Source organism: Pecten maximus, chromosome 17 (genome assembly GCF_902652985.1).
Source record: "Pecten maximus chromosome 17, xPecMax1.1, whole genome shotgun sequence".
In the NCBI taxonomy this organism is placed as follows: domain Eukaryota; kingdom Metazoa; phylum Mollusca; class Bivalvia; order Pectinida; family Pectinidae; genus Pecten; species Pecten maximus.
Genome location: NC_047031.1, coordinates 32,217,815 through 32,232,581, shown reverse-complemented (window position 1 = coordinate 32,232,581; position 14,767 = coordinate 32,217,815). Strand labels below are relative to the sequence as shown.

Here is a 14,767-nt window from a genome sequence, read left to right as displayed (position 1 = left end):
TCTTTTCAAAATTTGAGATTCAAATTCAAATTCAATTCATTTGATGTAAATCTATTTATTCAATTATACCATTAATGTTAATCTAATTATAATTTTTAATTATTTTTTATAAGATTTTTGATGAATCTATTTATAGAAAATACTTTCTAATTAAGTAAATGCATACTTTTGTCATTACATGTAACATGTTATACTCAAACTTGAAAATTAAAGTTTGTACGTTCAGCTGCGAGTTGCGAAGTCAGTGGACGGCGCCATGAATTTAATGAGTGAAATTATAAGATTTCACCGCCATGAACCAAGATAACAACAAATATTTACGCTCATTTTGAATTTCTTTCTATTGTTTGTTTGTTTTCTATTTATGAATTTGAATTTCATCGCAGGAAGAAGTTATATATATATAGATGTGGTATACCACAGGGGCTTAGTGCAAAATCCAAACCCAACTGTTCTATGATAATATTAATATTATATACGGATCGTGAGGTGGGGTGTAAAGTCCCTGTGGAAGGTCCCGTACACATCCCTCTTAACAATACTACTTAAGGTAGACCGACCCTTCGGGTTTCCTCTGATAGATCTCCTTAATTTTATTTTTATTTCAATGTTAATTATGCTCTCATCACAAAAAGCACATAAAAAACATATGTCACCACGTTCGTTTTACTACCAGGGCCACATAAAGATACGTACTAATTAATAGCTGAACCATATTTTTAAGGATTTTGGTAGATTTTATCTTTCCCCGATAATATTCACCTAAAGCATAAAAAGAAGTTTATATCCTATTTATATCATCAGTATATATGAGCAATATCATTCATAATTATCAAAAAAAGAGAAGATTCTTTAGGTGGTTAACAAAATATGGCTTTTATACGAAAAACCTGTTATTTTTCTGGTCGTGCTTGTAGATGAAGGTATCTCTGACGTCACTGCAGTTGAGGGAGCCTCTGACGTCACTTCTGGTATTGTGTATTATGACGTGGACACTCACATTATGTACCGCCCGTAAGTCTACTTCTATAGAACAACGTTGTACACAGAACTTTGTTTTTCGATAGATTCAATAGGTCACGTGCAGTTTGGAGCTGCCAATACGATGGCCCAAAAGCCAGCGTTAATAGACAACAAAAGGTGGAGGCTGCTCTAGAAATAGGCATAAGCTTGAACAGGTTCGCAAACATATATGCGCTGCACGTGAGGGTTAAATATCTACATTGTTGTACAGTGTTGTACATTGTTGTACATTGTTGTACAGTGTTGCTATTTGTACATTCCGATAATGTATCGTTGTTTACGTGTCTCTAATGCTGTAAAGTACTGCCTGACATGAAGCCATGCATTATTCTGTTTTTAGTGTGTTTGTTCATTTTGTTATGCTTGAATGGGTGAGATTTGGTAAAACATCACATAGTAATTCAAGTTCGCATGTAGTTTTGTGAAAAATGAAAATTACGCATAATACTTTAAAATTTAGATATCAGTTGTAAACGTAATCGGAAGAGTTCTGATGTTGATGTCGCCTTTAATGTGACGACTTAACATAGCATTATCGTCAGAAAATTCGGACTAGATGAGGACGCGGTTTTGTCACTGTATTGAAACCAGCTTCTACGAATAACCCATATTTTGTTGTAGGCGGTCCTATTTGCATGAAGTGCCAAAATATCACAAACAACGGTAACTGTAGCAATATCACTAGGTGTAACGACGGTGAGGTAGGTACCATGGCAACCGTCCACGTGACGTCATGTTTTCCTATGTTGTATGAAGTGATATTTACGTCGTAGTTACGTAGTAAATATACTTATTTATATGATTTCAAGCATTTATTTCAAAGGTCCCAGCATTTCAGGACTAGTCATTCGCAACTTAGTTTCATGTAAAAATTTATCAAACTTTGGAATATTTCATTATAAGTAACCAATAAAGGTTGTGTGTTCTAGAGTTTAATGGTCACCTTACAATATTCTGTGTGGTTTTAGTTTCTCTACCCACGACAGCTAAAGTCATATGAACGAGAACTGTTTGTGGGTGTATAGTGTTATCTCGCTGGAATTTCATAATCCCGAACACAGTATCATAGCTCCCCAACCGGTCACATTATATTGACAACATGACCGCCATAATCCGGACACGTTGCATGACTCCACATCCGGTCACGTGATGACACAGGACATTACAATTATACGTAATTCTTTGATAGTTTTCACATTGACATATAAAACTACTCCTGTCTGTCTTGGTGATATTTTTGTGATATTCGTATATGTTACCTGTGTGACTTTTGAATGCCGGGTCAGGTAGGATTTTAATTCCGAAGCCTACCAAACCTTAGTTAGGAATGCTTTTTTCATTCCAAGTGTTTTTGTAATGTATCTAATTTCGCATCATTTTGTTTTGTGGAATGGAGAAAACCAAATTCCATTACGACGTGTTGTTTCATGTAAAAGTTCATTAATCTAGTCTCAGATGTATTAGTGGTACGGTGACTGTCGAATAAAAGATGAGTCGAACAGCTGCTCATAATTTCCGGTAAGGACGTTAAAATACACGTTTGTTCCGTTTCTTATTTAAGGGTTGTTACGCACGAGAAGTTATAACGGCCACGGGGTCAGCTGTGTTACAAACAGGTTGTCTCGCCCATCAGGTACGTATGAGTTAGTATACCTGTTGTTTACAGTAGTTAGCCTTACTTACCTATTTGATTTATTTATATATTAATGAAAATATTTATCTTTTTAACTTAAGCACCGTCGAAAACTCACTTTAAACTGCATGTTGAATACATTTGTTTTAATAAGTGTTATGGTCGGCTGGTGGTTCATATGGGTGTAGCTTTATCTCGTGAATTTTATTGATATATTTCTACGAAATTATGAAAATCAGTTTGTGTTTGGTTTTTCGTGAAATCAACCAAAAAGCTACAAGCACGTGGTCGAGAAACATAAAAAAGCACACAAATGTGGCCTAACGCTGGCGAACGTATTACAAGAAAGAAGAATGCGAACTAAACAGTATACGCACAGGGATTTGGTACAAATGATCATACTTGCTTACTTCCGGATTAGAATTCACAATAATAGATATAGTTACTCGCCATGTTTATTCCGCCAGCTCTGCACTATCCTGGAGAGTACAGCTGTCGGGATCGGCAGACGGGACAACACGGGAGAAATACGTAAACGTGACGTCACATCATGTTACAGATGCTGTGAAAAGGATTTATGTAACGAACACATTTGTGACGTAGGTAGGTAGGCGATAATAGGACTATGTAAAACAAGTAGACTTCTAATCATTTATAAATCTATCATTTGTTGATAATTTGCCATCTTTTATCGATTTTGTATTAGAATCATATGTTTGTTTTTATACATGAGATAAGATTTTGTAACCAATGGTATGTGACGTCAGACATCACGTGACTATATAATTCCTATTTACGGACTGCCTTTGCATTTCTTTTTTTAAGTTTTAAGAGATGACGTGATATTTATCAAAATGTTTGTTAGAATTTGTTACATTGATTTGAATATGACCATAGAAAAATTGAGCTCTCATCCATAGCCAATATAGATTGTCAAGGTCACAGAGGTCAAAATCACACGTACAGGTCAGATACGATCATGTATGATCTTATTTACCGTAGAATCAAACAGTTTTGAATTAAACTTAATTTATTGCTTTCAAAAGTAATTAATCCACCGCAGACGTCAAGGTCACAAGTCATGGTCAAGGTTAGGAAAGGCAATGACGCCTAAAATAGGTAGACTATCAATGTTGCCCCTGACTCCCCGACGGCGGAGTCGAGGAGGGTATACAGCATTCCGTTCGTACATTGTATGTCAGCCTGTTATCGACTTGTTATTATTATTGTATGTCAGCCTGTTATCGACTTGTTATTATTACCACATTTACACTAATTATATTTACCATTGTATGGCACTGCCACTATATAACCCTACCAATTCAGTTGCGAGTTCACCAGCTTATGAACTGCCAACTGAAATTTGAATTTGAAAATTTCAAAAAAAAAAAAAAATCACAGATGGTAAATATAAGCATTGGACGACTTTCAGTTGGCATTCATAGTCAATATGAATGCCAACTGAAAGCCATTCAATGCTTAAATAACACACATGAAGTTGTTGCAGAGAACATGATTTGTTCTTCCTATTGTGACGTGTGCTCCACGAGATAGAAATGAGACTTATTAATCGACTCGTTCTCTCTCTTATTGTTTAACACCGGAAGTTCTGCCAACAAGTCCGATTTCAACACAGCCCCCAAACTCTCTCGTCACCACACCCACACCAGGTAAACAGGTCACATGTTTTATCTGTTCTGATGCCACGAACGTTACCGACTGTACGACAACATCGACATGCGCAGTAGGGCAGGTAATCACTTCCGGTAAAACGTAATAGACATTCAATCACTACGTTAAATGTATATATTTATATATATATTACGTTCATTTTATTCTATCATAGAGACAAGTCATATGAAAATCATACCAGGGAATAATTATGATTTTACTATTCACTGGAATACTGGTTTCATTAGTGCCAACTGATGCCATCTTGAGACTTCTGACGTCATTTCCGGTTTTTCTCTTCCTACATAAGAAATTGGTTGTACCACGTCGTACAAGCACCATAACTTATCACCATTGTCAATTCTTATAAATATTTTTATTTCTTACTTTTAAACGTTTAGATGTATGTGAACAAAATCATAGTCTGATTTAACACTCAGCATGGCTTCAGTTGATAATCGTCTCTTATGATAATTATCTAACAAACATCAAAATGCTAAAATAAGGGTGATTTTTAATAAAAAGCATTTCAGAAAAATGTGCAAGGTTTCATGAAAATATAAACATAATTTTAATTGACTAATACAATTATAAAATGTTAAGCATCAATAGTAATTACTTAAAAGTAATGAGATTATCAAGATCGTCAGCAATCAGATATTTTTTTCCTAATGAAGAAGATGTCTTATATATTTTGGTTAAGCATTAGATCAACATTGTTCCATTAATAATTCAATTTTGTATGAAACACGCATTTTCATTGGCTGAAATAATTTTGTTATACCTCCATAACAAAATTTTTGACGTTGCGAAATGTAACGTCATTTTTGATTGGCTGATGACGTTGCGTAATAATTTATCACAGAAAAGAGTTCGCCAATGAAAGTGAAATATCTTGGTGTGTATAAGACGAAATTAAATTATAAGGATTATCATTACTTATTTTTACTGTTATACAGTCATAACATAAAAAAAAACTGGAGTGTACTCTCTTCATAAACCGCTTCGCGGTTTATTTAGAGTACACTCCATTTTTTTCTTTTATGACTGTATAACAGAAAAAATAATTGATGTTAATCCTTAAATAAATGACAACTTGGCTTGCGATGATAAAGTATCGCCCATGGATGTATTTATGTCCGATACACAAACTGCTCCTGGTTGTGTGGAGTGTTGTAATGTGTTGTGTATATGTTACCTCCTGGTTGTGTGGAGTGTTGTAATGTGTTGTGTATATGTTACCTCCTGGTTGTGTGGAGTGTTGGTAATGTGTTGTGTATATGTTACTGGTTGTGTGGAGTGTTGTAATGTGTTGTGTATATATTACCTCCTGGTTGTGTGGAGTGTTGGTAATGTGTTGTGTATATGTTACCTCCTGGTTGTGTGGAGTGTTGGTAATGTGTTGTGTATACGTTACCTCCTGGTTGTGTGGAGTGTTGGTAATGTGTTGTGTATATGTTACTGGTTGTGTGGAGTGTTGTAATGTGTTGTGTATATATTACCTCCTGGTTGTGTGGAGTGTTGTAATGTGTTGTGTATATGTTACCTCCTGGTTGTGTGGAGTGTTGTAATGTGTTGTGTATATGTTACTGGTTGTGTGGAGTGTTGGTAATGTGTTGTGTATATGTTACTGGTTGTGTGGAGTGTTGGTAATGTGTTGTGTATATGTTACTGGTTGTGTGGAGTGTTGGTAATGTGTTGTGTATATGTTACTGGTTGTGTGGAGTGTTGTAATGTGTTGTGTATATGTTACTGGTTGTGTGGAGTGTTGTAATGTGTTGTGTATATATTACCTCCTGGTTGTGTGGAGTGTTGGTAATGTGTTGTGTATATATTACCTCCTGGTTGTGTGGAGTGTTGTAATGTGTTGTGTATATGTTACCTCCTGGTTGTGTGGAGTGTTGGTAATGTGTTGTGTATATGTTACCTCCTGGTTGTGTGGAGTGTTGTAATGTGTTGTGTATATGTTACCTCCTGGTTGTGTGGAGTGTTGGTAATGTGTTGTGTATATATTACCTCCTGGATGTGTGGAGTGTTGTAATGTGTTGTGTATATGTTACCTCCTGGTTGTGTGGAGTGTTGGTAATGTGTTGTGTATATATTACCTCCTGGTTGTGTGGAGTGTTGTAATGTGTTGTGTATATGTTACCTCCTGGTTGTGTGGAGTGTTGTAATGTGTTGTGTATATGTTACCTCCTGGTTGTGTGGAGTGTTGTAATGTGTTGTGTATATGTTACCTCCTGGTTGTGTGGAGTGTTGGTAATGTGTTGTGTATATATTACTGGTTGTGTGGAGTGTTGTAATGTGTTGTGTATATGTTACTGGTTGTGTGGAGTGTTGGTAATGTGTTGTGTATATGTTACCTCCTGGTTGTGTGGAGTGTTGTAATGTGTTGTGTATATGTTACCTCCTGGTTGTGTGGAGTGTTGTAATGTGTTGTGTATATGTTACCTCCTGGTTGTGTGGAGTGTTGTAATGTGTTGTGTATATATTACCTCCTGGTTGTGTGGAGTGTTGGTAATGTGTTGTGTATATGTTACCTCCTGGTTGTGTGGAGTGTTGGTAATGTGTTGTGTATATGTTACTGGTTGTGTGGAGTGTTGGTAATGTGTTGTGTATATGTTACCTCCTGGTTGTGTGGAGTGTTGGTAATGTGTTGTGTATATGTTACTGGTTGTGTGGAGTGTTGGTAATGTGTTGTGTATATGTTACCTCCTGGTTGTGTGGAGTGTTGTAATGTGTTGTGTATATGTTACCTCCTGGTTGTGTGGAGTGTTGGTAATGTGTTGTGTATACGTTACCTCCTGGTTGTGTGGAGTGTTTGTAATGTGTTGTGTATATGTTACTGGTTGTGTGGAGTGTTGTAATGTGTTTGTATATGTTACTGGTTGTGTGGAGTGTTGTAATGTGTTGTGTATATGTTACCTCCTGGTTGTGTGGAGTGTTGGTAATGTGTTGTGTATATATTACCTCCTGGTTGTGTGGAGTGTTGTAATGTGTTGTGTATACGTTACCTCCTGGTTGTGTGGAGTGTTGTAATGTGTTGTGTATATGTTACCTCCTGGTTGTGTGGAGTGTTGTAATGTGTTGTGTATATGTTACCTCCTGGTTGTGTGGAGTGTTGGTAATGTGTTGTGTATATGTTACCTCCTGGTTGTGTGGAGTGTTGTAATGTGTTGTGGATATGTTACCTCCTGGTTGTGTGGAGTGTTGTAATGTGTTGTGTATACGTTACCTCCTGGTTGTGTGGAGTGTTGGTAATGTGTTGTGTATATGATACCTCCTGGTTATGTGGAGTGTTGGTAATGTGTTGTGTATATGTTACTGGTTGTGTGGAGTGTTGTAATGTGTTGTGTATATGTTACTGGTTGTGTGGAGTGTTGTGATATGTTGTGTATATGTTACCTCCTGGTTGTGTGGAGTGTTGGTAATGTGTTGTGTATATATTACCTCCTGGTTGTGTGGAGTGTTGGTAATGTGTTGTGTATATGTTACCTCCTGGTTGTGTGGAGTGTTGGTAATGTGTTGTGTATATATTACCTCCTGGTTGTGTGGAGTGTTGGTAATGTGTTGTGTATATGTTACCTCCTGGTTGTGTGGAGTGTTGTAATGTGTTGTGTATACGTTACCTCCTGGTTGTGTGGAGTGTTGGTAATGTGTGGTGTATATGTTACTGGTTATGTGGAGTGTTGGTAATGTGTTGTGTATATGTTACCTCCTGGTTGTGTGGAGTGTTGTAATGTGTTGTGTATATGTTACCTACTGGTTGTGTGGAGTGTTGGTAGTGTGTTGTGTATATGTTACCTCCTGGATGTGTGAAGTGTTGTAATGTGTTGTGGATATGTTACTGGTTGTGTGGAGTGTTGGTAATGTGTTGTGTATATGTTACCTCCTGGTTGTGTGGAGTGTTGGTAATGTGTTGTGTATACGTTACCTCCTGGTTGTGTGGAGTGTTGGTAATGTGTTGTGTATACGTTACCTCCTGGTTGTGTGAAGTGTTGTAATGTGTTGTGTATACGTTACTGGTTGTGTGGAGTGTTGTAATGTGTTGTGTATATGTTACCTCCTGGTTGTGTGGAGTGTTGGTAATGTGTTGTGTATATGTTACTGGTTGTGTGGAGTGTTGGTAATGTGTTGTGTATATGTTACTGGTTGTGTGGAGTGTTGGTAATGTGTTGTGTATATATTACCTCCTGGTTGTGTGGAGTGTTGTAATGTGTTGTGTATATATTACCTCCTGGTTGTGTGGAGTGTTGTAATGTGTTGTGTATATGTTACCTCCTGGTTGTGTGGAGTGTTGTAATGTGTTGTGTATATGTTACCTCCTGGTTGTGTGGAGTGTTGGTAATGTGTTGTGTATATGTTACTGGTTGTGTGGAGTGTTGGTAATGTGTTGTGTATATGTTACCTCCTGGTTGTGTGGAGTGTTGTAATGTGTTGTGTATATGTTACCTACTGGTTGTGTGGAGTGTTGGTAATGTGTTGTGTATATGTTACCTCCTGGTTGTGTGGAGTGTTGGTAATGTGTTGTGTATATGTTACTGGTTGTGTGGAGTGTTGTAATGTGTTGTGTATATGTTACCTCCTGGTTGTGTGGAGTGTTGTAATGTGTTGTGTATATGTTACCTCCTGGTTGTGTGGAGTGTTGTAATGTGTTGTGTATATGTTACTCCTGGTTGTGTGGAGTGTTGGTAATGTGTTGTGTATATGTTACCTCCTGGTTGTGTGGAGTGTTGTAATGTGTTGTGTATACGTTACCTCCTGGTTGTGTGGAGTGTTGGTAATGTGTTGTGTATATGTTACTGGTTGTGTGGAGTGTTGTAATGTGTTGTGTATATGTTACCTCCTGGTTGTGTGGAGTGTTGTAATGTGTTGTGTATATGTTACCTCCTGGTTGTGTGGAGTGTTGTAATGTGTTGTGTATATGTTACCTCCTGGTTGTGTGGAGTGTTGGTAATGTGTTGTGTATATATTACCTCCTGGTTGTGTGGAGTGTTGTAATGTGTTGTGTATACGTTACCTCCTGGTTGTGTGGAGTGTTGTAATGTGTTGTGTATACGTTACCTCCTGGTTGTGTGGAGTGTTGGTAATGTGTTGTGTATATGTTACCTACTGGTTGTGTGGAGTGTTGGTAATGTGTTGTGTATATATTACCTCCTGGTTGTGTGGAGTGTTGTAATGTGTTGTGTATATGTTACCTCCTGGTTGTGTGGAGTGTTGGTAATATGTTGTGTATATATTACCTCCTGGTTGTGTGGAGTGTTGGTAATGTGTTGTGTATATGTTACCTCCTGGTTGTGTGGAGTGTTGGTAATGTGTTGTGTATACGTTACCTCCTGGTTGTGTGGAGTGTTGGTAATGTGTTGTGTATATGTTACCTCCTGGTTGTGTGGAGTGTTGTAATGTGTTGTGTATATGTTACCTCCTGGTTGTGTGGAGTGTTGGTAATGTGTTGTGTATATGTTACCTCCTGGTTGTGTGGAGTGTTGGTAATGTGTTGTGTATATGTTACCTCCTGGTTGTGTGGAGTGTTGGTAATGTGTTGTGTATATGTTACTGGTTGTGTGGAGTGTTGTAATGTGTTGTGTATATGTTACCTCCTGGTTGTGTGGAGTGTTGGTAATGTGTTGTGTATATGTTACTGGTTGTGTGGAGTGTTGTAATGTGTTGTGTATATGTTACCTCCTGGTTGTGTGGAGTGTTGGTAATGTGTTGGTGTATATGTTACCTCCTGGTTGTGTGGAGTGTTGTAATGTGTTGTGTATATGTTACCTCCTGGTTGTGTGGAGTGTTGTAATGTGTTGTGTATATGTTACCTCCTGGTTGTGTGGAGTGTTGGTAATGTGTTGTGTATATGTTACCTCCTGGTTGTGTGGAGTGTTGGTAATGTGTTGTGTATATGTTACCTCCTGGTTGTGTGGAGTGTTGTAATGTGTTGTGTATATGTTACTGGTTGTGTGGAGTGTTGGTAATGTGTTGTGTATATGTTACCTCCTGGTTGTGTGGAGTGTTGGTAATGTGTTGTGTATATATTACCTCCTGGTTGTGTGGAGTGTTGTAATGTGTGGTGTATATGTTACCTCCTGGTTGTGTGGAGTGTTGTAATGTGTTGTGTATATGTTACCTCCTGGTTGTGTGGAGTGTTGTAATGTGTGGTGTATATGTTACCTCCTGGTTGTGTGGAGTGTTGGTAATGTGTTGTGTATATGTTACCTCCTGGTTGTGTGGAGTGTTGGTAATGTGTTGTGTATATGTTACCTCCTGGTTGTGTGGAGTGTTGTAATGTGTTGTGTATATGTTACTGGTTGTGTGGAGTGTTGGTAATGTGTTGTGTATATGTTACCTCCTGGTTGTGTGGAGTGTTGGTAATGTGTTGTGTATATATTACCTCCTGGTTGTGTGGAGTGTTGTAATGTGTGGTGTATATGTTACCTCCTGGTTGTGTGGAGTGTTGGTAATGTGTTGTGTATATGTTACCTCCTGGTTGTGTGGAGTGTTGTAATGTGTTGTGTATATGTTACCTCCTGGTTGTGTGGAGTGTTGTAATGTGTTGTGTATATGTTACCTCCTGGTTGTGTGGAGTGTTGTAATGTGTTGTGTATATGTTACCTCCTGGTTGTGTGGAGTGTTGTAATGTGTTGTGTATACGTTACCTCCTGGTTGTGTGGAGTGTTGTAATGTGTTGTGTATATGTTACCTCCTGGTTGTGTGGAGTGTTGTAATGTGTTGTGTATATGTTACTGGTTGTGTGGAGTGTTGGTAATGTGTTGTGTATATGTTACCTCCTGGTTGTGTGGAGTGTTGGTAATGTGTTGTGTATATGTTACCTCCTGGTTGTGTGGAGTGTTGGTAATGTGTTGTGTATATGTTACCTCCTGGTTGTGTGGAGTGTTGTAATGTGTTGTGTATATGTTACCTCCTGGTTGTGTGGAGTGTTGGTAATGTGTTGTGTATATGTTACTGGTTGTGTGGAGTGTTGTAATGTGTTGTGTATACGTTACCTCCTGGTTGTGTGGAGTGTTGTAATGTGTTGTGTATATGTTACCTCCTGGTTGTGTGGAGTGTTGGTAATGTGTTGTGTATATGTTACCTGGTTGTGTGGAGTGTTGGTAATGTGTTGTGTATATGTTACCTCCTGGTTGTGTGGAGTGTTGTAATGTGTTGTGTATATGTTACTGGTTGTGTGGAGTGTTGTAATGTGTTGTGTATACGTTACCTCCTGGTTGTGTGGAGTGTTGTAATGTGTTGTGTATATGTTACCTCCTGGTTGTGTGGAGTGTTGGTAATGTGTTGTGTATATGTTACTGGTTGTGTGGAGTGTTGGTAATGTGTTGTGTATATGTTACCTCCTGGTTGTGTAGAGTGTTGGTAATGTGTTGTGTATATGTTACTGGTTGTGTGGAGTGTTGGTAATGTGTTGTGTATATGTTACCTCCTGGTTGTGTGGAGTGTTGGTAATGTGTTGTGTATATGTTACTGGTTGTGTGGAGTGTTGGTAATGTGTTGTGTATATGTTACTGGTTGTGTGGAGTGTTGGTAATGTGTTGTGTATATGTTACCTCCTGGTTGTGTAGAGTGTTGGTAATGTGTTGTGTATATGTTACTGGTTGTGTGGAGTGTTGTAATGTGTTGTGTATATGTTACCTCCTGGTTGTGTAGAGTGTTGGTAATGTGTTGTGTATATGTTACTGGTTGTGTGGAGTGTTGTAATGTGTTGTGTATATGTTACCTGGTTGTGTGGAGTGTTGTAATGTGTTGTGTATATGTTACCTCCTGGTTGTGTAGAGTGTTGGTAATGTGTTGTGTATATGTTACTGGTTGTGTGGAGTGTTGTAATGTGTTGGTATATGTTACCCTCCTGGTTGTGTGGTTTGTTGTAATGTGTTGTGTATATGTTACTGGTTTGTGTGGAGTGTTGTTACTGTGTTGTGTATATATTGACCTCCTGGTTGTGTGGAGTGTTGTAATGTGTTGTGTATATGTTACCTCCTGGTTGTGTGGAGTGTTGGTAATGTGTTGTGTATATGTTACTCCTGGTTGTGTGGAGTGTTGGAATGTGTTGGTATATGTTACCTCCTGGTTGTGTAGGAGTGTTGTAATGTGTTGTGTATATGTTCACCTGGTTGTGTGGAGTGTTGTAATGTGTTGTGTATACGTTACCCTCCTGGTTGTGTGGAGTGTTGTAATGTGTTGTGTATATATTACCTCCTGGTTGTGTGGAGTGTTGGTAATGTGTTGTGTATACGTTACCTCCTGGTTGTGTGGAGTGTTGGTAATGTGTTGTGTATATATTACCTCCTGGTTGTGTGGAGTGTTGTAATGTGTTATGTATATGTTACCTCCTGGTTGTGTGGAGTGTTGGTAATGTGTTGTGTATATGTTACCTCCTGGTTGTGTGGAGTGTTGGTAATGTGTTGTGTATATGTTACCTCCTGGTTGTGTGGAGTGTTGGTAATGTGTTGTGTATACGTTACCTCCTGGTTGTGTGGAGTGTTGGTAATGTGTTGTGTATATGTTACCTCCTGGTTGTGTGGAGTGTTGGTAATGTGTTGTGTATATGTTACCTCCTGGTTGTGTGGAGTGTTGTAATGTGTTGTGTATATGTTACCTCTGGTTGTGTGGAGTGTTGGTAATGTGTTGTGTATATGTTACCTCCTGGTTGTGTGGAGTGTTGGTAATGTGTTGTGTATATATTACCTCCTGGTTGTGTGGAGTGTTGGTAATGTGTTGTGTATATGTTACCTCCTGGTTGTGTGGAGTGTTGTAATGTGTTGTGTATATGTTACCTCCTGGTTGTGTGGAGTGTTGTAATGTGTTGTGTATATGTTACCTCCTGGTTGTGTGGAGTGTTTGTAATGTGTTGTGTATATGTTACCTCCTGGTTGTGTGGAGTGTTGTAATGTGTTGTGTATATATTACCTCCTGGTTGTGTGGAGTGTTGTAATGTGTTGTGTATATGTTACTGGTTGTGTGGAGTGTTGTAATGTGTTGTGTATATGTTACCTCCTGGTTGTGTGGAGTGTTGTAATGTGTTGTGTATATGTTACCTCCTGGTTGTGTGGAGTGTTGTAATGTGTTGTGTATATATTACCTCCTGGTTGTGTGGAGTGTTGGTAATGTGTTGTGTATATGTTACCTCCTGGTTGTGTGGAGTGTTGTAATGTGTTGTGTATATGTTACCTCCTGGTTGTGTGGAGTGTTGGTAATGTGTTGTGTATATATTACCTCCTGGTTGTGTGGAGTGTTGTAATGTGTTGTGTATATGTTACCTCCTGGTTGTGTGGAGTGTTGGTAATGTGTTGTGTATATGTTACTGGTTGTGTGGAGTGTTGGTAATGTGTTGTGTATATATTACCTCCTGGTTGTGTGGAGTGTTGGTAATGTGTTGTGTATATGTTACCTCCTGGTTGTGTGGAGTGTTGGTAATGTGTTGTGTATATGTTACCTCCTGGTTGTGTGGAGTGTTGTAATGTGTTGTGTATATGTTACCTCCTGGTTGTGTGGAGTGTTGTAATGTGTTGTGTATATGTTACTGGTTGTGTGGTGTGTTGTAATGTGTTGTGTATATGTTACTTCCTGGTTGTGTGGAGTGTTGTAATGTGTTGTGTATATGTTACTGGTTGTGTGGAGTGTTGTAATGTGTTGTGTATATGTTACTGGTTGTGTGGAGTGTTGGTAATGTGTTATGTATATGTTACCTCCTGGTTGTGTGGAGTGTTGGTAATGTGTTGTGTATACGTTACCTCCTGGTTGTGTGGAGTGTTGTAATGTGTTGTGTATATGTTACTGGTTGTGTGGAGTGTTGTAATGTGTTGTGTATACGTTACCTCCTGGTTGTGTGGAGTGTTGTAATGTGTTGTGTATATATTACCTCCTGGTTGTGTGGAGTGTTGTAATGTGTTGTGTATATGTTACTGGTTGTGTGGAGTGTTGTAATGTGTTGTGTATATGTTACCTCCTGGTTGTGTGGAGTGTTGGTAATGTGTTGTGTATACGCTACCTCCTGGTTGTGTGGAGTGTTGTAATGTGTTGTGTATATGTTACCTCCTGGTTGTGTGGAGTGTTGTAATGTGTTGTGTATATGTTACCTCCTGGTTGTGTGGTTTGTTGTAATGTGTTGTGTATACGCTACCTCCTGGTTGTGTGGAGTGTTGTAATGTGTTGTGTATATGTTACCTCCTGGTTGTGTGGAGTGTTGTAATGTGTTGTGTATATGTTACTGGTTGTGTGGTTTGTTGTAATGTGTTGTGTATATGTTACTTCCTGGTTGTGTGGAGTGTTGTAATGTGTTGTGTATATGTTACTGGTTGTGTGGAGTGTTGTAATGTGTTGTGTATATGTTACCTCCTGGTTGTGTGGAGTGTTGGTAATGTGTTGTGTATACGCTACCTCCTGGTTGTGTGGAGTGTTGTAATGTGTTGTGTATATGTTACCTCCTGG

The 14,767-nt window shown here is 38.5% G+C and overlaps 1 protein-coding gene across 1 annotated transcript in view; it reads left to right on the top strand.

Moving 5' to 3' along the window:
• The window catches only part of LOC117314895, a 32,866-nt gene that overhangs the window by 6,984 nt on the left and 11,115 nt on the right, over positions 1-14,767 (top strand). The window contains exons 2-6 of the mRNA XM_033868990.1: positions 918-1,014; positions 1,645-1,724; positions 2,585-2,656; positions 3,124-3,259; positions 4,264-4,409. Coding sequence (XP_033724881.1) covers positions 918-1,014; positions 1,645-1,724; positions 2,585-2,656; positions 3,124-3,259; positions 4,264-4,409 — 531 coding nt within the window. The remainder of the gene's footprint in view (positions 1-917; positions 1,015-1,644; positions 1,725-2,584; positions 2,657-3,123; positions 3,260-4,263; positions 4,410-14,767) is intronic.